Below are 25,894 nucleotides of genomic sequence, written 5' to 3'. Positions count from 1 at the left end.
TATTGAAAAAAAAAATATTTTTGAATTCGTTACGGCAAACAATTTATTTAACTGATCTAAAAAGTTGATTCACCTGAAATGGCAACCGTATCAAACAATAAACATGCCGAAAATAACAAGAAAAAAAAAAAAGATTTTATTTATAATTTTTTTGAATATGTAAAATTGTTATGAAAAATTTTAGTTGTTTATTACTTCACCGGTTAGATCAAGAAAAAAGTTATCGAAACATTCAACGCAACGATTTGGGAATCTGAATTTTCTCGAAAAATAAATATCAACGTTTTTCTTGACTGGCGCTGGAAAAATTTTTCTATTCACAATCACGGAATTTTTCCAGCAAAGGAGAATCTACTTTTTTTTTTTTCTGTCAAAATAATAATTCAACCTCAGTAGAAAATAAAGTTTGAAATTAAGCTCGAAATTTGTTTTCGGTGATTATTTTTTCGAGTGTATATGCGTATAAATGGAAAAGCAGTAAATTCTTTAAGAAATCAATATTCTTGACTAAACGCCGAAATGAATGAAAATGAAATGATTATGAAATGATTTTTTCTTTTTCACTATAAATATAAATCTCAAGTTTTCTTAAAGAAACGCAACTTTTTCCAATGAAAAAGGGAGTTTTGTTGTATGAAAATATCACAGACAAGAAAAACGTGAAAAAAAATTTTGCTTATAAAAACCGATAAAACTTATTTTTAACCCTTCAAACACGTGTTTTCACGAAAATACTATGTTTTGAAAATATCGGCTTGAAGTTATGAACCATATGACTAAAAACCATTGAAGTCAACTAAAGATAAGATAAATAATGAACCAAATGATTAAAAAACCATCGAAGTCGGAGTAATAATATAAAAAATAATGAACCAAACGACAAAAAAATCATCTGAAGTAAAATTAAAAATGAACCAAATGACTAAAAAACATCGAAGTTGACGTAATAATGAAAATAATGAACCAAACGACAAAAAAAACATCGAATCGGACTAAATTATGAACCAAATAATTAAAAAACCATCAAAGGCAACTAGTGATAAAATAAATAATGAACCAAACGACAAAAAAATCATCGCAGTGGACTAAAGTAAAATAAAAAATAAACCAAACGACAAAATAAACATCGAATCTGACTAAATTATGAACCAAATAACTGAAAAACCATAAAAGTCAACTAAAGATAAAATAAATAATGAACCAAACGACGAGAAAATCATCGCAGTGGACTAAAGTGAAATAAAAAATGAACCAAATGACTAAAAAATCATCTGAAGTAAAATTAAAAATGAACCAAATGACTAAAAAACATCGAAGTTGACGTAATAATGAAAATAATGAACCAAACGACAAAAAAAACATCGAATCGGACTAAATTATGAACCAAATAATTAAAAAACCATCAAAGGCAACTAGTGATAAAATAAATAATGAACCAAACGACAAAAAAATCATCGCAGTGGACTAAAGTAAAATAAAAAATAAACCAAACGACAAAATAAACATCGAATCTGACTAAATTATGAACCAAATAACTGAAAAACCATAAAAGTCAACTAAAGATAAAATAAATAATGAACCAAACGACGAGAAAATCATCGCAGTGGACTAAAGTGAAATAAAAAATGAACCAAATGACTAAAAAATCATCTGAAGTAAAATTAAAAATGAACCAAATGTCTAAAAAACATCGAAGTTGACGTAATAATGAAAATAATGAACCAAACGACAAAAAAAACATCGAATCGGACTAAATTATGAACCAAATAATTAAAAAACCATCAAAGGCAACTAGTGATAAAATAAATAATGAACCAAACGACAAAAAAATCATCGCAGTGGACTAAAGTAAAATAAAAAATGAACCAAACGACAAAATAAACATCGAATCGGACTAAATTATGAACCAAATAACTGAAAAACCATAAAAGTCAACTAAAGATAAAATAAATAATGAACCAAACGACGAGAAAATCATCGCAGTGGACTAAAGTGAAATAAAAAATGAACCAAATGACTAAAAAATCATCTGAAGTAAAATTAAAAATGAACCAAATGTCTAAAAAACATCGAAGTTGACGTAATAATGAAAATAATGAACCAAACGACAAAAAAAACATCGAATCGGACTAAATTATGAACCAAATAATTAAAAAACCATCAAAGGCAACTAGTGATAAAATAAATAATGAACCAAACGACAAAAAAATCATCGCAGTGGACTAAAGTAAAATAAAAAATGAACCAAACGACAAAATAAACATCGAATCGGACTAAATTATGAACCAAATAACTGAAAAACCATAAAAGTCAACTAAAGATAAAATAAATAATGAACCAAACGACAAAAAAATCATCGCAGTGGACTAAAGTAAAATAAAAAATAAACCAAACGACAAAATAAACATCGAATCTGACTAAATTATGAACCAAATAACTGAAAAACCATAAAAGTCAACTAAAGATAAAATAAATAATGAACCAAACGACGAGAAAATCATCGCAGTGGACTAAAGTGAAATAAAAAATGAACCAAATGACTAAAAAACATCGAAGTTGACGTAACAATGAAAATAATGAACCAAACGACAAAAAAAACATCGAATCGGACTAAATTATGAACCAAATAATTAAAAAACCATCAAAGGCAACTAGTGATAAAATAAATAATGAACCAAACGACAAAAAAATCATCGCAGTGGACTAAAGTAAAATAAAAAATGAACCAAACGACAAAATAAACATCGAATCGGACTAAATTATGAACCAAATAACTGAAAAACCATAAAAGTCAACTAAAGATAGAATGAATAATGAACCAAACCACAAAAAAAACATCTCATCGGACTACATTATGTACCAAATAACTAAAAAACCATCAAAGGCAACTAGTGATAAAATAAATAATGAACCAAACGACAAAAAAATCATCGCAGTGGACTAAAGTAAAATAAAAAATGAACCAAACGACAAAATAAACATCGAGTCGGACTAAATTATGAACCAAATAACTGAAAAACCATAAAAGTCAACTAAAGATAGAATGAATAATGAACCAAACGACCAAAAAATCATCGCAGTGGACTAAAGTAAAATAAAAAATGAACCAAATGACTAAAAAACATCGAAGTTGACGTAATAATGAAAATAATTAACCAAACGACAAAAAAAACATCTCATCGGACTAAATTATGAACCAAATAACTAAAAAACCATAAAAGTCAACTAAAGATAGAATGAATAATGAACCAAACGACCAAAAAATCATCGCAGTGGACTAAAGTAAAATAAAAAATGAACCAAATGACTAAAAAACATCGAAGTTGACGTAATAATGAAAATAATGAACCAAACCACAATAAAAACATCTCATCGGACTAAATTATGAACCAAATAACTAAAAAACCATCAAAGTTAACTAAAGATAAGATAAATAATGAACTAGGCGACAAAAAAAACCATCGTAGCGGACGATAGGTAAGATAAATAAAGAAACAAAAAAAAAACATTTGAAAATAATGGAAATAATGAACCAAACGATTTAAAAAAAATCGATTTGTGCAAATATAACTATAATGTTATCAAAGTATTTACATATAAATGAATTTAATTGAATTTTCTGGTCTGTGATAATATTTTACGACAAATATTTACATGTAAATTATCCAACATCCTACTTATGCACTGTTGCCAAATGTGGCACAATTATTGGAAAATTTAAATATAAATATTATATGAATGTGTGTGTGTGTGTGTGTATGTATGAGAGAGAGAGAGTGTTTGAAGTAAAAAAATGTGTGTGTGTATGTGTAATAGAAAAAAATGATGTATGTATGTATGTATATATATATATATCTTGTGTTTTTTTATAGTACCCGTTAGAACCTGTAATAGACGCGTTCATCTGACAACGGCGTGTCGCTTAGGCCCCGCAGGCTGATAGAAGTCTGCTCGCTGCACCCCTACGTATACAGAGCCTGTATGCTGTACGAGACAAAGTGGAAAAAAGCAAAAAAATCGGTATTGAGAAACAAAATATTTTGTCTTACAATTAATAAAAAATGTTAGAAAATTCTTAAAATCTACTAATCATGCAAATTTTTTTGACTTCTTCTCTTTCATCGGTTGTTTTCTTTCTTGTTTTGCAAGTGTCTTTTTAAAAGGAGATTCGCAATCATCGAAAAACTTTTCTATATCGCTTTAATTAGAAAACGACAGGACCGGACTTGCTGGTTTCGTTCGGGAATTAAATTACGAAAGAAAAATTAGTATTCGGGAAGAAATTGGGGTAGAAATGATAGTTGATCTTCTAAATTGCTTGTAAATTGGTTTTTATAGGGTCACTTTACTGAAAAATTAGTTTTTCTGCGTTTAAATTAATAAAAATTGGATTTTAAAGTTCGGTTTTATTGAAAAATTGGCTTTTTCGAGTTCTATTATGTCAAATATAAATGTAATTTGATCAAAAAATGTTTTTTTTTTAAATTCAGTTGTGTCAAAGAAAATCATATTTCAATACTCCCAAAAATTGTTTTTTTTTTTATTTTTTTCTATTTTTATATATCGAAAACATCGGATATCAAGTATAATTTTGAGTTTAGTTCCGTCAAAAATTGACTTTTCTAATATTAATTGGTTTTCAATTTGTCCAAAAAAAGATTTTCAGAATTGCTAAATGCCAAATAATGGATTTTTTTAATTTCGATACTACCAAAAATTGGCTTTTCTGTTTTTGATTTAGTCAAAAAATGGTATTCAAAGTTTTATTTAGCCACAAAATAGAAGGAAAATTTAGTCGGTCGTAAAATTTTTTCAAAATGTGTTTTTTTCGAATTGTATACTGAAAAAGTTGACCGACAAAAAATTGGTATTCCAAGTTTCATTTTTGCCTAAAAATTGGTATTCCAAATTTTATTAAACTGAAAAAAATGATTGTTCCCGATCCAATTCTGTCAAAAAAAAAATGAGTTCAGAATTTTATACCGCCAAAAACTGGTTTAAATTATCCAAAATCAAGTTCTATTCGATTAAAAACAGACTTTTCTTTTGGAGTATTATCAAAAATATGCGTTTCCGATTTCTCTTTGAACAAACAACGGTATTCCAAGTCTTATTCAATCAAAAAATGGTTTCTCAATTTCACTTATGTCAAAAAAGCTTAACAGAATTTCATATTACCAAAAATTGGCTCTTTTAATATATATTTTGTCAAAGAATGGTTTTCCAAATTTAATTGATCCAATATTAAGTTTCATTTGCTAAGAACCGGCCCTTTCAATTAAATACTATCAAAAAACGATCAAGATTTTGTTAAATAGGCTAATCCATGTGGTATTTAGCCAAAATATGGTAATCCAAGTTTTATTTAATCAAAATTTAGTATTCCAGGTTTTATTTTGCCCAAAAAATTGGTATTCCAAATTTTATTTAACCAAAATTTAGTAATCAAAGTTTTATTTTGCCCAAAAATTGGTATTCCAAGTTTTATTTAACCAAAATGTGGCATTCCAAGTTTTATTTAACCAAAATTTAGTATTCCAAGTTTTAATAAACCAAAATGTGGTATTCCAAGTTTTATTTAGCCAAAAAATAGTGTATCGAGTGAAATTAGGTAGAAAAATGGAAGTTCCGACTTCAATGGTGTAAAAATTGACTTTTGTCAATTCGGTACCGCCAAAAGTTGACCAACAAATGTTTTCAAAGTTTGATTTTGTTCAAAAATTTCATTTCTGAATTGAGTATGACATAGTTAAGCATACTTTTTGCAAAGTTTCGCTTTTTCCACTCTAATTATCACGGAAATTAGATTTTCAAAATCCAGCTTTAATAGAAAATAGACTTTTCCAATCCTAATTCGGTCAAATGTACACATTTTAACATTAAATTTTACGAAAAATGATCATTGTCGAGTTTAACTGGTTCTAACAAATTTTTTTTATCGATTTTAATTGAAAAAATGGTATTCTTGAATAATTTGATCAAAAAAATGGAATTTCTAAATGTGATATGGGCAAAATTTGTATTTTTTTCAATTTAATTTCACTGCATGAAATGTTATATCCTAACAAAGGAAACTTTTCTTTTAAAAAGACACTTGAGTATTAAATCAAATTGCAAGTCAATTTTTTTTGAAAATATTTGTTCGCACTCCTCCAACTGCCTTTTATCAAATTTAAAAATTTGCGATGACCTATTTACTTCTACATGTTGTTTATAACCAAATTTTTGTGACCAGAGCATTTCATTTACGCATATCAATAACCAAAGTCATTTGGTGTTCGATCGGGCGAGGTACTGAAGCCAAAAGATGATATTGAAATGATACTAAACGAAGAAAATTACGAAACACTTCACCAAAATATAGAAATTTTGGCTAAAATAACGATATTAGGGACTTGGGAAGTGAATCATTCATGCCCACAGAATGTATAGATAATTGTAAGTAACCAAATGACGAAAAGTGTACTATACGCTGTGCATTTTGAACATTTGGTTCATTAGTGTTTAGTGCGACAAATTTCAAGTTGATTTAACCGTCATTAAAGACAGTAAGGGTCGATAAAGTTTCAATAACTAAATAGAAGTCCAAATATTTATAAAAAAAGTGGAAATTTTAGCTAAAATAACGACATTAGGGACTTGGGAAGTGAATCATTTATGCACAAAGAATGTATAAATAACTGTAAGTAACCAAATGACGAAAAGTGTACTATACGCTGTGCATTTTGAACATTTGGTTCATTAGTGTTTAGTGCGACAAATTTCAAGTTGATTTAACCGTCATTAAAGACAGTAAGGGTCGAAAAAGTTTCAATAACTAAATAGAAGTCAAAATATTTATAAAAAAAAGTGGAAATTTTAGCTAAAATAACGATATTAGAGACTTGGGAAGTGAATCATTCATGCCCACAGAATGTATAAATAACTGTAAGTAACCAAATGACGAAAAGTGTATTATACGCTGTGCATTTTGAACATTTGGTTCATTAGTGTTATAGTGCGACAAATTTCAAGTTGATTTAACAGTCATTAAAGACAGTAAGGGCCAAAAAAGTTTCAATAACTAAATAGAAGTCAAAATATTTATAAAAAAAGTGGAAATTTTAGCTAAAATAACGATATTAGAGACTTGGGAAGTGTATCATTTATGCACACAGAATGTCTAGATAACTGTAAGTAACCAAATGACGAAAAGTGTATTATACGCTGTGCATTTTGAACATTTGGTTCATTAGTGTTATAGTGCGACAAATTTCAAGTTGATTTAACAGTCATTAAAGACAGTAAGGGCCAAAAAAATTTGCAGTACAATGAGGAAAGGCTGACTTTGGCAAAAAGAATCTACACTGACAAAAATTATTATCACATACAACACATAAAGTTAAATAATTACATTTCAACGATATTTTTTTAAAAATACATTTCACAGTTATATAAGTACATTTCACATTGTATACATAAGAGAGAGAGAGAAAAAAAAATAGGAGAATTGAGAGAGTGAGAAAAAAAAAACAATGTGAACTTTTTTTTCGATGTTATGTAGGTTTCATCCTAGATAAAAAGACAAAAAAAGGCAATATATCAAATATTTGACTGCTCCAAAGTCACTGCAAAAATGTTTCGACGGGCTACGTTATCATTTTAAAAAAAATTTGTAAAAAAAAAATAGAAACGGATGATTAGAAAAAAAAATAATAATAATAAAGAAAAATATATATTAAAAAAAAGAAAAAACGTCGGATAATGTAGCCCAAAATCTGTAAAAACGTCGGGGCAAACGTAACACTACTACTTTCAAGTTTCGCAAGCTTTTTACGGCATGCGTTCCACATTTCCACAATCAAAAACTGACCAACTCGAACATTCACACTTTAGCCTACATTTGCCACCTTATTGTAACGGCAGAGTTCAGTTCAAGGTGAAAAACTTCAAAAAAAAAATATCTATATTCAATTTTATATTCGTATCAATGTTAGATGAATAATGTTTAAATTTGGAATGTTAATAACAAACTACTTTGTTATTGTAGCGCACATTTCAATTTTGTAACGGTCTATAACCTATAATTAAAACACGTGGAAAAAGTATTTTGTCCATGTGTATATTATTCTAAATACGAATGAAGTAAGTAACCAAATGACGAAAAGTGTTTTATGTGATATATAAATGTTAGTGTCCAAATGACAAAAAGTGTATATGCAAATTATTTTCAAAGTAATTAAAGTATAAGGAACCAAATGACAAAAAGCGTTTTATTTGTTATATAAATGTTAGTGTCCAAATGGCAAAAAGTGTTTACGTAAATTATTTTCGATATAATTAAAATAAGTAATCAAATGACAAAAATTGTTTTATATAAATGTTAGTGTCCAAATGGCAAAAAGTGTTTACGTAAATTATTTTCGATATAATTAAAATAAGTAATCAAATGACAAAAAGTGTTTTATATAAATGTTAGTGTCCAAATGGCAAAAAGTGTTTACGTAAATTATTTTCGATATAATTAAAATAAGTAACCAAATGACAAAAATTGTTTTATATAAATGTTAGTGTCCAAATGGCAAAAAGTGTTTACGTAAATTATTTTCGATATAATTAAAATAAGTAACCAAATGACAAAAATTGTTTTATATAAATGTTAGTGTCCAAATGGCAAAAAGTGTTTACGTAAATTATTTTCGATATAATTAAAATAAGTAACCAAATGACAAAAATTGTTTTATATAAATGTTAGTGTCCAAATGGCAAAAAGTGTTTACGTAAATTATTTTCGATATAATTAAAATAAGTAACCAAATGACAAAAATTGTTTTATATAAATGTTAGTGTCCAAATGACAAAAAGTGTTTTGAATTATAATTGATCTTGTGTCTTAGGCTAATTTAAACATTTGGTTCATTAGTGTTTCGGATTTGTCTAAATGTGTACGGAATCAAACGTAAATTTTCAACATTTGGTCCATTAGTTTTACGCAATTGTACATATATGTGATTTTTTATTTATTTTTTTCTCGTTTTCATATAATTTAATATTTTTTTTTTCAAATAAATATCGCTTGAAGAGGATAAATTTTGTAATAATATACACAAATTAGTTAAAAAAAAAAATACAGTTCGTCGTATGATAATTTTTCACCTTCATACTTTGAAAAAAGCATTATTTTTTTTTTTTTGAAAAAAAGTCATGATTTTGTAGTTTTTTTTTCGAAAAAATATTTTTTTTTCTATAATAATGCTTTTTTCAACCTCTCGTTCATATTTTTCATGCTTCACGTGCTAAAAATATCGGAATTAAATTGATATCAATATTTCCAGACAATTTTTATCTACAGGGTGATATATTTTCGTTGGCACAAATTTTAATAGAAAATCCAGAAAATTGTAAAGAAAAATTTTCGATCAAGATTTACGAGGGAGGTTCAAAAATTTATATTGAAAATTTATACATTCGAAAATGAAAAAAAAAAAAAATTTAAAAACGTATAAATAATATCAAAAAAATTATTTTAAATAAAGTAAATACTGGAAAATCATTTTTTTTTTATTTTTTGAATAATAAAAATTTATTTTTATCCATTATTTTTTAATAGGGTGAAACATATTGTATCAATTTAAGCAAATTCTCGTTCAAAAATGTCCCAAATAAAAAATAATCAAATTATGCTTACCACTCGGTACCCCGTTAACGGGTGTGTATACAAACTGATGGGATTCCGAAGTTTTACCGCTAGACATAACGCATAACCTTACCGAAATTGGTTCGGCTATGTCCGGTCTTCGATAAGGCGGCACTACACACACAAAGTGCGTCTAAAACAACGAAAAATTCGTTTTAATTTTCGTTAACACCCGTATATTTATTGTTTTTCAACTTTTCAATAACGAAAAATTGAAATTCCATCATCTCCGGTTGTTTTGCCGCATTAAAACCGTCTCGTGTGAACAGAACTTACATTTTAAACGATATATTGATATATTTAACGACTTGTTTTCGTTAACACCCGTATATTTATTATTTTTTAACTTTTCAATAGTTGAAAATTGAAATTTCATTATCTCCGGTTGTTTTGCCGCATTAAAACCGCCTCGTGTGTAAATGTCTTCTATTTTATACGATATATAAATCGATTAAATAGAATTATTTTCGTCAACACCCGTATATTTATCATTTTTCAATCATTTTAATAGCTTAAAATAGAAATTTTCTAATCTCCGTCTATTTTACCGCAACGTTACCGCATCGTGTGTACAGACCTTCAACTATAATCGATATAAATGGATAATGATATAAATTTTTTTTACCTGTTGTAAATATTCCTTGTCTGGAACGACGGTTTGCTCCCATCGGACTTGATTTTCTTCGTATTGTTGGAAAAATACCCTCGTGTCCTTGAGAAAATTTTTACCCAATACGAATAATTCCAAACCACCGCTGGCTGGACAGGACGTTAAAGATTTTTTACAAATCTCGGGAATACCGGGAGGTTGAGCTGTAAATAATATTTATATATGTATATACGCCATCTGTGTTTACAATTTCGAATGACAGATGGGTAACTGAGTCACAGAAAACTGTGAAAAAGTTTATTGGAGACTGTGGAAAGAATATCGATTGACAAATTGCTGGATAAATCATGAGAAACTGCGAAAAAAGTTACAGGAAACTGTGAAAAGGATAGGGATTGAACGAGTCACTGGAAACTGTGGAAAAAAGCCACAAAAAACTGTGTTAATGATCATAGAAAATTGTGAAAGGATTTAGATCGACAGATCGCTGAATAAGTCACAGAAAACTGCGAAAAAAGTTACAGGAAACTGTGAAAAGAATAGGGATTGAACGAGTCACTGGAAACTGTGGAAAAAAGCCACAAAAACTGTGTTAATGATCACAGAAAACTGTGAAAAGATTTAGATCGACAGATCGCTGAATAAGTCACAGAAAACTGCGAAAAAAGTTACAGGAAACTGTGAAAAGGATAGGGATTGAACGAGTCACTGGAAACTGTGGAAAAAAGCCACAAAAAACTGTGTTAATGATCACAGAAAATTGTGAAAGGATTTAGATCGACAGATCGCTGAATAAGTCACAGAAAACTGCGAAAAAAGTTACAGGAAACTGTGAAAAGGATAGGGATTGAACGAGTCACTGGAAACTGTGGAAAAAAGCCACAAAAAACTGTGTTAATGATCACAGAAAATTGTGAAAGGATTTAGATCGACAGATCGCTGAATAAGTCACAGAAAACTGCGAAAAAAGTTACAGGAAACTGTGAAAAGGATAGGGATTGAACGAGTCACTGGAAACTGTGGAAAAAAGCCACAAAAAACTGTGTTAATGATCACAGAAAATTGTGAAAGGATTTAGATCGACAGATCGCTGAATAAGTCACAGAAAACTGCGAAAAAAGTTACAGGAAACTGTGAAAAGGATAGGGATTGAACGAGTCACTGGAAACTGTGGAAAAAAGCCACAAAAAACTGTGTTAATGATCACAGAAAATTGTGAAAGGATTTAGATCGACAGATCGCTGAATAAGTCACAGAAAACTGCGAAAAAAGTTACAGGAAACTGTGAAAAGGATAGGGATTGAACGAGTCACTGGAAACTGTGGAAAAAAGCCACAAAAAACTGTGTTAATGATCACAGAAAATTGTGAAAGGATTTAGATCGACAGATCGCTGAATAAGTCACAGAAAACTGCGAAAAAAGTTACAGGAAACTGTGAAAAGGATAGGGATTGAACGAGTCACTGGAAACTGTGGAAAAAAGCCACAAAAAACTGTGTTAATGATCACAGAAAATTGTGAAAGGATTTAGATCGACAGATCGCTGAATAAGTCACAGAAAACTGCGAAAAAAGTTACAGGAAACTGTGAAAAGGATAGGGATTGAACGAGTCACTGGAAACTGTGGAAAAAAGCCACAAAAAACTGTGTTAATGATCACAGAAAATTGTGAAAGGTTTTAGATCGACAGATCGCTGAATAAGTCACAGAAAACTGCGAAAAAAGTTACAGGAAACTGTGAAAAGGATAGGGATTGAACGAGTCACTGGAAACTGTGGAAAAAAGCCACAAAAAACTGTGTTAATGATCACAGAAAATTGTGAAAGGATTTAGATCGACAGATCGCTGAATAAGTCACAGAAAACTGCGAAAAAAGTTACAGGAAACTGTGAAAAGGATAGGGATTGAACGAGTCACTGGAAACTGTGGAAAAAAGCCACAAAAAACTGTGTTAATGATCACAGAAAATTGTGAAAGGATTTAGATCGACAGATCGCTGAATAAGTCACAGAAAACTGCGAAAAAAGTTACAGGAAACTGTGAAAAGGATAGGGATTGAACGAGTCACTGGAAACTGTGGAAAAAAGCCACAAAAAACTGTGTTAATGATCACAGAAAATTGTGAAAGGATTTAGATCGACAGATCGCTGAATAAGTCACAGAAAACTGCGAAAAAAGTTACAGGAAACTGTGAAAAGGATAGGGATTGAACGAGTCACTGGAAACTGTGGAAAAAAGCCACAAAAAACTGTGTTAATGATCACAGAAAATTGTGAAAGGATTTAGATCGACAGATCGCTGAATAAGTCACAGAAAACTGCGAAAAAAGTTACAGGAAACTGTGAAAAGGATAGGGATTGAACGAGTCACTGGAAACTGTGGAAAAAAGCCACAAAAAACTGTGTTAATGATCACAGAAAATTGTGAAAGGATTTAGATCGACAGATCGCTGAATAAGTCACAGAAAACTGCGAAAAAAGTTACAGGAAACTGTGAAAAGGATAGGGATTGAACGAGTCACTGGAAACTGTGGAAAAAAGCCACAAAAAACTGTGTTAATGATCACAGAAAATTGTGAAAGGATTTAGATCGACAGATCGCTGAATAAGTCACAGAAAACTGCGAAAAAAGTTACAGGAAACTGTGAAAAGGATAGGGATTGAACGAGTCACTGGAAACTGTGGAAAAAAGCCACAAAAAACTGTGTTAATGATCACAGAAAATTGTGAAAGGATTTAGATCGACAGATCGCTGAATAAGTCACAGAAAACTGCGAAAAAAGTTACAGGAAACTGTGAAAAGGATAGGGATTGAACGAGTCACTGGAAACTGTGGAAAAAAGCCACAAAAAACTGTGTTAATGATCACAGAAAATTGTGAAAGGATTTAGATCGACAGATCGCTGAATAAGTCACAGAAAACTGCGAAAAAAGTTACAGGAAACTGTGAAAAGGATAGGGATTGAACGAGTCACTGGAAACTGTGGAAAAAAGCCACAAAAAACTGTGTTAATGATCACAGAAAATTGTGAAAAGATTTAGATCGACAGATCGCTGAATAAGTCACAGAAAACTGCGAAAAAAGTTACAGGAAACTGTGAAAAGGATAGGGATTGAACGAGTCACTGGAAACTGTGGAAAAAAGCCACAAAAAACTGTGTTAATGATCACAGAAAATTGTGAAAGGATTTAGATCGACAGATCGCTGAATAAGTCACAGAAAACTGCGAAAAAAGTTACAGGAAACTGTGAAAAGGATAGGGATTGAACGAGTCACTGGAAACTGTGGAAAAAAGCCACAAAAAACTGTGTTAATGATCACAGAAAATTGTGAAAGGATTTAGATCGACAGATCGCTGAATAAGTCACAGAAAACTGCGAAAAAAGTTACAGGAAACTGTGAAAATGATCACAGAAAACTGTGAAAAAATCACAGGAAATTGTGAAAAGGATCACGGTAGATAGATGGCGTTGTAATAATGGTAATAATCCAATTAAAAACAATTTTCCACTCGAATTAGAAAACAGACAACAACTAACAAACAAAAAACAAAAAAAACTTACTGCAAACAATCGGTTGCGAACAGACTTGCAGAGTCTCTTTGTTCCCATCGTCCAAGGTAATGGTGGTCCTGAAGATCATCCGACATTTAGTCGATTTCTTCTTCGGTCTATTACCCAATTGATCCGGAAACCGATGTTCGACGTCGACGTTCCTTTCCTTCAATATCCCGACGCAATCGCAAGTCGCTTTCATATCTTTCGAAGGATCCAATTGCAATTCGATAACGCAAGTCCCTTCGATTTTCGTTTCCGTACAAGGCGTCGAATTTTTCCCGCTCACTTTACACGCCTGGTAGAAAATGTGGGGCGAAATCCTACCGGCGTCCGTGCCTATATAAACCTTCAAAAAGGTTAAAGGTTAACATTGAGGGATAGATCTCTATTATCGATATTACGTCTTACTTGCAACGTTGCCGGTTGGTAATAATTCAACAATTGCACCACCGGAAAACCGTTTCCTTCTCTATCTTTAACCGCCCCCCGACTACCTTCCGTTTGGTACCGAGCTCGGTGTTGTTGTTCCGGTTGTTTCAATATTTGCAAAGAGACGTTTGCTAAAAAAAAATCGTTTTTTCATTATTATTTTCACTATTTTTTTTTTGTTTATATATTTACAATATCTCGACGTTGCCATCAGTTGCGTCGTCAGCGGTATTATTCCCGTTGAAGATTGTTTATTGTCGATAAACGGTACGTTTCTCGGTACCGATCTAACTGCGGTACCATTATCGAGGGGGGAAGATACCGCGTTTGTTTGCGCCGATCTACTCAAACTGAAAATAAAAAAAAAAAGAAAAAAAAAACGTTTCGATCGCGATTCCACGGCATATCTCAAAAATGCTTACGAGACGTTATCTTTGGAGGTTAGGACGTTTTCCGGAAAACAATAATTGTCGTTCGCCTCTTCTCGTTCCAATTTGACGTCAATTTTTTGTCTTTTCGATTCCGATCTGTCGCCGGTCCAAGTCAAACGATCGGATCGATGGTGATGCGGATCCATGTGATGATCTCCGAAACTGGTAAAAACAAATTTCAATAATTAAAAGAAAATTCATACCAACACCTCGACGGATACATAAAGACATAGATTTATAATAGATAACGTCCTCTATCGACGTTTACTCCGAAGTACTACACCTTGGAGCGTTTCTGGTGTATTCTGGAAAGGAATTGATGCCCCAAAAGTACCCGGCATGATCTAAAAATGTTTTTTTTGGTAGCAAAGTTTAGACGAGACTGTACGCGATCTAGGAAGACCAGCAACGACTCCAGAATATCCGCAAGGATTGTCTTCTAGTTAAAGTGCGCGATCTAGCGGACGTGGCAAGCGTTTCCAAAAAGTATTTGGTAACGTTGAAGCAAAAAGTGCCGAAATAACCGAAAATTTAGATAGGGGAAAGCTGTGCGCTATACGGATGCCGCGTTTGATCGAAATAGAACAAAAACATCATCGTGAAGATGTTTTCAATCGAATTGGATCCATCACTTCAAATCAGACACGAAAGAACATCGGAAACGACGGATTGAAAATGGAAAATCGGTTCAGGTCCAACTATTTGACGTTCGAGCGTGCAAAAACGGCCGGATTTAGCTCAGAAGATGTTTTCTCGTCAATACAACGCACCAGCTTCCACATCCGTTATTCCAATGACCAAAATTAATGGATTAGAGCTTGAATTGCCACTCTATTCGCCAGACTTAGTCCCTTCTTTCTGACTCGGCGGTCAAAGATTTTTAAACAATGAAAATGTGATGATTATTTTGAAAAAAAAATGAACTAAAAGTAAATTAGTTGAAAAATAAACAAACTTTTCGTGTTTTATTTGTTGTGCCAGGTTCTTTTGGGACTTTCCTCGTATATATATTGAAGATACCCCTTTCAGAATATGAAAAATGTTTCAAACGCGTCCAAAAAATGAAAATAACGAAGCAATATCCGTAAATATGTACCAACGAACCCGGAAAATAAAACAAAAAAAAAAAATCGAACGTACATTTTCTAAATTGTTATTTTCGGAATAGCACCGGTATATTCGATTCGGTGTTCAAGGTCGTTGTGAAGACGAGTGAACGAGAAAGTTGTTTGAACAAAAAGTTTGTTTTGTTTTTAAAATTCCAACGGCAAATATCTAATTTCGAGAAAAACTAAAATCAAAAAAAGTAACTTAATTTTCGAAACTTACGAAAATAATTTGGTAATCCTCTTATCTTTGCATTATTTGTATTTCGGGTACAAAATTCACGATAACACTAAGAAAAAACATTCGTCGCAAATACGAGATGTAAAAACCGTCGCCGATGATGCGTCATTAAAACTGAAAATTGTTCTTTTCAAAATTTTTGAGAAATTTCGTTTTCTGGCCAACCACGAAAACAAATTTAATTTCAATTAGAATGAAATTAATATTTAAACAATGACTTATGCGGTAAATAATATGGCTAATAGGCATTTAACGACGATAATTTTATGTCGTAGTTGAAATGTGTTTACGGGGGTTAATTGAGAAGATGTTAAAAATGAAATATAATACTGAAGTTGAAAAAAATTCAAAATATCATTTTTTTTTTCTTAAATATAAAAACACCGATTGATTTCTTATACACAAATTTATAATCTAATCTAGTAAAAATTTTTTTAAGGTTAGTTTTCACATTTCCCTGGTTGAAATCCCTTTTTTTCTGATGATTTTTTTTCTTTTCTGTTTGCACTTTTTCTAATTTTCTTTTTACAAGCAAATTTCATGTTTTTTTTTTTTTAATATTTTCGCACCACATCGTCGCCAGTCGATTGGAATTAACTTAGTTAATTTGAATATTTTTTTTTCCAGAAATTTCGACACCGTATACATAAAAAAATTCATACAATCTTTGCGAAATACCCCGAATCGTTTTTATCCTAAATCGATATCTTGTACTTTTTTGAAGTTGCAAAATAAACCATCGGCATCTTTTTCGAAAAAGTCTATTTTATAAATTTAGAGAATTTGGCCTCAAGTTATTCAAAATCGAAATCGGCTCTTCGTAACGAAATTAGAGCCCAAAAACTTTGAAAATTTGCAAGTTTTTCGAAATCAGTCTCCGGTTTATTAGAAAATTTCTTTTTTCCCCGAAATTTAATCACTTTAATCAATAATAACAAGCTAAACAAGAAATTAATCAGCCAAAAATGTGAATCATGATAAATAATTTCAATTATAACAAGCTAAACGAGAAATTAATCAGCCAAAGATGTGAATTACGATAAATAAATTTAATTATAACAAGCTAAACGAAAAATTAATCAGCCAAAGGTGTGAATTACGAATTATAACAAGCTAAACAAGAAATTAATCAGCCCAAAATGTGAATTACGATAAATAATTTCAATTATAACAAGCTAAACGAAAAATTAATCAGCCAAAGGTGTGAATTACGAATTATAACAAGCTAAACAAGAAATTAATCAGCCAAAAATGTGAATCATGATAAATAATTTCAATTATAACAAGCTAAACGAGAAATTAATCAGACAAAAATGTGAATTACCATAAATAATTTCAATTATAACAAGCTAAACGAGAAATTAATCAGCCAAAGATGTGAATTACGATAAATAATTTCAATTATAACAAGCTAAACGAGAAATTAATCAGCCAAAGATGTGAATTACCATAAATAATTTCAATTATAACAAGCTAAACGAGAAATTAATCAGCCAAAGATGTGAATTACGATAAATAATTTCAATTATAACAAGCTAACTTACCCCAAACCGCTATCGTTGGAATTATCGCAAGGATCTAGGCTTCTTCTATACGTCGAACGCACTTTAGCGGATATTTCTTTCTGTCTCTGTAGTCCAACGTAAGATTTACCAATCGGCGGCCTACCAGGTCTTCTGGTCGGCCTCGTTTGTGCCGTCGACGTCGTACAAAGTGTCATTTTCGATTGAACTGCAACAAAAATTTGATCACAAACATAATTCATTCGATTAGAAACATTTTTTTTTTCATCAGATACATTACGCTGATGAGGTGCAACGACACCGAAACCGGTCTAATACTAATACGAGGTCTGACTATTAAATAACGTTTTTACGAACTCGTTCTCGCGGTGTTGCTGAAACTGACGAATAGACAGTTTTTGGAAACCGTCTAGGGCGCCCTCTAGGCGCGCAGTCTCGTTATTTAATAACCAGACCTCGTATACTTTAATCCGTAAATGTATTGAAACATTTTTTTAAACAAAGTTTCAAATTACTTGGCATTAAATAGGAAAATATTAACTTTTGGTTTAATTTTACTTGGACTGACCCTCGTATATACTGATATTTCGATGCGGATACAATTTTTTTTTGTATATTTTCGGCTTTTATGTTCAAAATTAAATTTTTATTATAGATGAAATGTTTGTTTGACGATATAAAGTTAACTCGTGTTACGTAGCTTTCAAGGTCGAAATTATTTTTTTTTTTCAGTCAGCTTTTATAACACGTTATAGTCCGGTCGACGACCGAAAACATTTGACGCGTGGCATATCAAAATTATTTTTGGTAATTTCATATTTTTTTTTTTTTTTCGGCTCTAGAAAATCGAAAAATCGTCCAATTTCGGTGGATTTTTCAATTTTCAATATTTCTAACCGGTTGTTTGATTTGTCATATGGTTTTTTTGTATTTCGAAGTTATTTATTTTCCTTATTTCGAAAATTGAACGCGCCGTTCAGAAAACGTGATCAAAACTTTAAATCAATTTTTTAATTATTCATTGACCGGACCAACGATTTTTGATTTTAGTACTTCTAAATCATATTCACACGACACAAACCCGTTAAAAATAGTGTTGAGAATCATTTTACATTCTTTGTTTGTTCAATCTGATAAAACTTTTGTCAACATTCATCGTCATTATTTAGCGTAACGCTGTTAATTCTATATACAGGGTGATATTTTAAAGTATCTATAAAGATTTTCAATCGGCATGTTTATCGAAACGAGTTCGCTCAAACTCGAATTAAAAACGACGCTTCTTTACACCGGTTGCTACCAATATCATCCACACTCTCGATTCATTCAATTTACTCGCTACGTCTATTAAAAAACAAACGTTGATACCTCGAACGGGTTTAATTGTCCCCAAAACAACGGACGAGAGTCTCTAGGCGCTTCCTAGAGACTTTCAACACTAGTAGAGGCTAATCATCCACACTCTCGATCGATTAAGTTTCCTCGCTACGTCTATTACAAAACAGATTCTCGCGAAACGCCTCCTAGAGGCTGTTAACAACAATCTTGGCGAGTAGAGGCCGTCGAAAGGCTAATCATCCACACTCTCGATTAATTGATTAACGTATAAAATTCAATATGAAAATGAAAATGAAAATTTTCCAGCGAATCTCGTTTTTTTTTCTAACCTCCGATCGCTTCGTGCTACACACTCCGCCATCGTCGACATTCGGACGTCAGTAGGCGTTGTGCTACAGCCACGTAAACACGTCCGCCGTTATCGAGGTTCCCGGTGTGATTTCTACAGTCTGAAGGCCATATTGCTGCGTAAATCCATCGAAAAATGAGTCGTGTGAATGAGTGATGGTGTCGAAAGCATAATGGAGAGGGTTAAAGACGCAAATCTTTCGTTTAGGACGATTTGATTCAACGAATCGACAGAAAGGGATTAAAAAGCTTTGCCAGCGGAATTTCAAGGTCTGTTTTGCACTTTACTTAAATTCATTGGCGACTTGGAAAGGGGGGGAGGGGGTATATATAGCCGCGGGCCACAGATCCACGAGGAGGGCCACATTTTTTTGATACCACAAACGTAATCAATTGATATATCTTGGCGAGTATGATATAGATTTTTTTATTTTTCCGGGTTTTGGAATTCCTCTAGCGAGCCTCGTTATTATTTCGGCCCCGCGGGCCTTACAAATCTCAATCCGGTCCTGGGATCGATAATAGAAGTGTAACGATGAATCCGGACCGCAGATAATGAAACGATGGACGTTAAATTTTTTCGTTTAAATCTTACGATTTCGCTTCCTATAAATACGTGTTGCTATGCGACCTTGAATCTAATGAACCGCATTAAATTCTCTCTCTGATGATATTTTATCATTTTGATTATTATCGTCTATTAGAAAACGGAGTTAGTGATAAAAGATAATTTATTAGGATGGCACGTTCTATTTGAGTATTCGATAGTTTTAGATTTCGATCGAATAGACGCTTCGTTGTATTTTCAAGGTTTCCCATATCGTTTTATGCGCTTCCGTTTCATTTTTTTTTTTTTTATTTTCTAACGGCGTTTCGTACAACATGTACGTAAACAAATTGAAAATAAAACCGTGAAAAACTGTTAATTCTTCTCTATATCAACAAAGCAATATACACACAAAAGCCGCGCGAGTCGAATCTCTAGGAGCCGCGTATGTAAAGGTAAAAGTATGTTGGTACGCTGGTTTTTCCTAAAACGTGCTACCAAGTAATATATATTACTTGGTACTTAAAATACTTAAAATTAACTCGAGTCGCGCGTGTCGAATCTCTATGAGCAGCGTAGCTGAGATCTAGACGTTCGCTGATCCGAGATAAGAGAAAGTGAACTTACAGTTCGATTCAACGCCTTTCTTGAGTTCGTGTACTAGGAGGGGGTGTCATGGAATAAAGTGAAAGGTAAAAAGTATGTTGGTATGCTGGTTTTTCCTAAATTTTTGGGATTCGGAAACTAACTTGGAATTCCTTGAGTCACATATTGGTCAGTGGGGGTTGGAAGTTGTTCATGAAAACGGCCAAAAGAAAAACGTCGTGAATGGAAAAATGGTTGCAATTTCTTGAATTTTCGACAGAAATTTTGAAGAATTCTCTAAAAATCGAATAACTTTTGGAAAAATGGTTGCAATTTCTCGAATTTTCGATAGAAATTTTGAAGAATTCTCTAAAAATCGAATAATTTTCGGAAAAATCGTTGCAATCTCTCGAATTTTCGTCAGAAATTTTGAAGAATTCTTTAAAAATCGAATAACTTTTGGAAAAATCGAAAGCTTTTGGAAAAATCGTTGCAATTTCTCGAATTTTCGTCAGAAATTTTGAAGAATTCTTTAAAAATCGAATAACTTTCGTAAAAATTGTTGCAATTTCTCGAATTTTCGACAGAAATTTTAAAGAATTCTCTAAAAATCGAATAACTTTTGGAAAAATCGTTGCTATTTCTCGAATTTTCGACACAAATTTTAAAGATTTCTCTAAAAATCGAATAACTTTCGTAAAAATTGTTGCAATTTCTTGATTTTCGACAGAAATTTTGAAGAATTCTCTAAAAATCGAATAACTTTTGGAAAAATGGTTGCAATTTCTCGAATTTTCGACACAAATTTTAAAGATTTCTCTAAAAATGGAATAACTGTCGTAAAAATCGTTGCAATTTCTTGATTTTCGACAGAAATTTTGAAGAATTCTCTAAAAATCGAACAACTTTCGTAAAAATGGTTGCAATTTCTCGAATTTTCGACAGAAATTTTGAAGATTTCTCTAAAAATCGAATAACCTTCGGAAAATCGTAGCAATTTCTAGAATTTTCGACAGAAAGTTCAAAGAATTCTCTAAAAACCGAATAACTTTAATAAAAATCGTTGCAATTTCTTGAATTTTCCACAGAAATTTTAAAGAATTCTTCAATCTTCAATCGCATTGGCCATAATCGAGGGCTTTTGACAAACTTTGGCATAGCAACCTTATAAAAAAATTAAGTTTTTCACTAACGGTTTGTCGTCCTCACTCATCGACTAGCTTAGTAACTTTCCAACAGATCGATCCTTTATTATAGTTTGGAAAGTCTAAAAAAAAAATCGATTTACTCGAAATCTAACCCGACGTGTATTACGCATTGCGTTGGACTAAATGCAGCGAACTTCTTAATTTAAATCACGCCAAATATTGTTAAACCACCGCCCGTATTATAAGGTACGTAATAGAAAGAGCACGCGGAGCACATTTACATTTTTTTTATCTATCTTAAATCTGTATCCAAAATGTGCGACAATTTTTTTGAAAAATAAATAAAATACGCTTGTGCATGTGGAGCTTTAACGAAATACAAAATTACTCCTATCTAGACATTGTATGGATTACGCAATTTTCAAACATCAACAAAAAAATAATAAATTTCAAATATTTACACAATTTATAAACGCGTGCTAATTTGTAGACAAATTGTTCAATGGCGCATTATATATAAAGCAGTAAAGTTCAAGCTGCTAACTACCATTTTTATGACCCTGTATATAAATTGTGTTGAGTAATTAAATTTATATATACGACGGTTTAAATTTCAAATGACTAATTTTCACTTCATCAAAATGGTAAAATTCAAATCGATTGGTATTGCGAATTACCTCGAAGCCGGCCCTGTGTAATATTTTTCAAAATATTCTCCATTGCGCACTTTTTCGTGCGTTTGAACCAATTTTGTTCAATTTCGATTGAGGTACATTCAAAACATGTGATTTGACGTTTCTTCGGGTGTAGAAAAACTTTATAAACACGATATTTATTTTTGATCAAGAAATCAATGGGTGACAAATAAGGACTGTACGGTGGATGATTCAACAATTCGATATTTGGACTGTTCAAAAACGTTTTTGTTTGGAATGCAGCGAACTTTCAATTCTAGCAATTTTTTGAACTTCTTGAATTTAATGAAAATTTTAGAGAATTCTTTAAAAATAGAATAACTTTTGGAAAAATGGTTGCAATTTCTCGAATTATCAACAGAAATTTTGAAGAATTCTCTAAAAATCGAATAACTTTTGGAAAATTGTTGCAATTTCTCGAATTTTCGACAGAAATTTTGAAGAATTCTTTAAAAATCGGATAATTTTTGAAAAAATCGAATAACTCGTAAAAATCGTTGCAATTTCTCGAATTTTCGACAGAAATTTTGAAGAATTCTCTAAAAATCGAATAACTTATGAAAAAATCGAATAACTTTCGTAAAAATCGTTGCAACTTGTCGAATTTTCGTCAGAAATTTTGAAGAATTCTTTAAAAATCGAATAACTTTTGAAAAAATCGAATAACTCGTAAAAATCGTTGCAATTTCTCGAATTTTCGACAGAAATTTTGAAGAATTCTCTAAAAATCGAATAACTTTTGAACAAATCGAATAACTTTCGTAAAAATCGTTGCAACTTGTCGAATTTTCGTCAGAAATTTTGAAGAATTCTTTAAAAATCGAATAACTTTTGAAAAAATCGAATAACTCGTAAAAATCGTTGCAATTTCTCGAATTTCCGTCAGAAACTTTGAAGAATTTTTTAAAAATCGAATAACTTTTGGAAAAATCGAATAACTCGTAAAAATCGTTGCAACTTCTCGAATTTTCGTCAGAAACTTTGAAGAATTTTTTAAAAATCGAATATTTTTTGGAAAAATCGAATAACTCGTAAAAATCGTTGCAATTTCTCGAATTTTCGACAGAAATTTTGAAGAATTCTCTAAAAATCGAATAACTTTTGAAAAAATCGTTGCAATTTCTCGAATTTTCGACAGAAATTTTGAAGAATTCTCTAAAAATCGAATAACTTTTGAAAAAATCGAATAACTTTCGTAAAAATCGTTGCAACTTGTCGAATTTTCGTCAGAAATTTTGAAGAATTCTTTAAAAATCGAATAACTTTTGAAAAAATCGAATAACTCGTAAAAATCGTTGCAATTTCTCGAATTTTCGACAGAAATTTTGAAGAATTCTCTAAAAATCAAATAACTTTTGAAAAAATCGAATAACTTTCGTAAAAATCGTTGCAATTTCTCGAATTTTCGTCAGAAATTTTGAAGAATTCTTTAAAAATCGAATAACTTTTGAAAAAATCGAAAACTTTTGGAAAAATCGTTGCAATTTCTCGAATTTTCGACAGAAATTTTGAAGAATTCTCTAAAAATCGAATAACTTTTGAAAAAATCGAAAACTTTTGGAAAAATCGTTGCAATTTCTCGAATTTTCGTCAGAAATTTTGAAGAATTCTTTAAAAATCGAATAACTTTTGAAAAAATCGAAAACTTTTGGAAAAATCGTTGCAATTTCTCGAATTTTCGACAGAAATTTTGAAGAATTCTCTAAAAATCGAATAACTTTTGAAAAAATCGAATAACTTTCGTAAAAATCGTTGCAACTTGTCGAATTTTCGACAGAAATTTTGAAGAATTCTCTAAAAATCAAATAACTTTTGAAAAAATCGAATAACTTTCGTAAAAATCGTTGCAATTTCTCGAATTTTCGTCAGAAATTTTGAAGAATTCTTTAAAAATCGAATAACTTTTGAAAAAATCGAAAACTTTTGGAAAAATCGTTGCAATTTCTCGAATTTTCGACAGAAGTTTTAAAGAATTCTCTAAAATCGAATAACTTTTTGAGAAATATTTTTTCTTCGACACACTATACTCATTACCAAAACCGTTTTCTATATTCAATATTAAAAAAACAATTTATTCAGCCACATTGTATATTAGTAACGGAACGAAATTATTGATAAAAATAAATATTGTTTACAAAATACACGACATGGTTTATCCATTCACTTTTTTAATTTATATATATATATAAAAAAAAATCTCGCTTGAAAAATATCAATAAACAAGGTAACCCGCTTTTTAATTGTAATAAACCACATAACTGACCTCATATTTCGATGTCTTACAAAGGTTACTAACCCATTAAATATGCAGATACAACAAGTTGTATATGTTATATCAATTCTCGCGAGAAATTGTACAATTTTTCCATGTTTCATTCAACAGTGAACGAATTCATCAAATTTTTTCAACAAACAACATACCACGACATGTAAACCAACTTAATCGATTGTTGATTTCATTCGAATTATGAATCTCGATGCCCGTTTCGATTTGTCAGTTTTATAAGGTTGGTTCCAATCTGCTAATCTCGACCGGCTATTTGAATGATACTTTCTGCGCAATCTCCGACTATGAACGATTCTGGTTCCAAGTAACGAAAAGACTTTTCCGGAAACGGACGATGTCTGAGTCGGTTGGAACACGGATCGCGTAGAAACGTCAACAATCTCAATGACGGTTTCTCGATGGGTCAGAACGAAATCTCCTCGATTTCTAATAATAAACTTGGTAAATGGAAAATCAATTTAATGTGGAATTAAAATTCGGGAGGTTTGATTCGAAAATTATACACGTTATGTAAATTAATTTCAAATCATTTCTCGTCGAGTATATATGACGCACAAATGAGAACGTAAAAATAAAAGTCAACAAGTAACAAACAACTTATCTTTGTGTTGATGTTGTTGACATAATTATTTAGGACAACTTTATAATTGGAGTTTAATGAGTATGCGTGATACGAGGGGTGTACGATAAAATTAGGTGATTCGAAGGGAAATGGGGGATTGAAGAATTTTTGAAAATGTTGATCGATTTTTTTAGAGAATACCAACGACATATTGAAATATTCGAGATATTTTTCGAATTATTTGTCAAAATTTTTGGAGAATTTTCGAAAATTTTTTTTTGTTTTGTGTAAATTTTTCAAATTTCTTGATATGCTGGTGAATTTTTTTAAAAAACTGAAATAATTTCTTGTAAATTTGATAGGGATTTTAGAGAATACTAGAAATTCAATCAAACTTTTGGGAATTTCAGGACATTTCTTCATGTTTTAGAGAATTCTCGAAAAATTTCTTCAAATAATGACAACGAGCTCGATTTTTTTAGAGAATCGTGGGAAATCGAATAACTGTGTGGAAAATTGAAGCAATTTCTTTGAATTTTCGTATAAATTTTAAAGAATTCTCGAAATTCAAACGAGTTTTTGAAAATTTGAGTTTGAAATTTCGATATTTTTAGAGAATTTTTGGAAAATTCGAGCAATTTCTTGAAATTTTCGTATAAATTTTAGAGAATTCTCGAAATTCAAACGAGTTTTTGAAAATTTGAGTTTGATATTTCGATATTTTTAGAGAATTTTTGGAAAATTCGAGCAATTTCTTGAAATTTTCGATCTTTTTACAAAATTCTTGGAAATCCAACATTTTTTAGGGCAA

The 25,894-nt window shown here is 31.0% G+C and overlaps 1 protein-coding gene across 2 annotated transcripts in view; it reads right to left on the bottom strand.

Moving 5' to 3' along the window:
• The window catches only part of LOC130894380 (uncharacterized), a 55,704-nt gene that overhangs the window by 11,214 nt on the left and 18,596 nt on the right, over positions 1–25,894 (bottom strand). For both annotated transcript variants that reach the window (XM_057801168.1, XM_057801167.1), the window contains 7 exons: positions 17,595–17,781; positions 14,695–14,865; positions 14,465–14,622; positions 14,252–14,403; positions 13,850–14,189; positions 10,302–10,489; positions 9,668–9,809 (listed from right to left, as the gene is read on the bottom strand). In XM_057801168.1, the coding sequence (XP_057657151.1) occupies positions 9,668–9,809; positions 10,302–10,489; positions 13,850–14,189; positions 14,252–14,403; positions 14,465–14,622; positions 14,695–14,865; positions 17,595–17,781 (1,338 nt within the window). The remainder of the gene's footprint in view (positions 1–9,667; positions 9,810–10,301; positions 10,490–13,849; positions 14,190–14,251; positions 14,404–14,464; positions 14,623–14,694; positions 14,866–17,594; positions 17,782–25,894) is intronic.

This window comes from Diorhabda carinulata, chromosome 5 (genome assembly GCF_026250575.1).
Source record: "Diorhabda carinulata isolate Delta chromosome 5, icDioCari1.1, whole genome shotgun sequence".
NCBI lineage: Eukaryota > Metazoa > Arthropoda > Insecta > Coleoptera > Chrysomelidae > Diorhabda > Diorhabda carinulata.
Note: the sequence above shows the minus strand (reverse complement) of the source record. Positions and strands in the feature narration are given on the sequence as shown.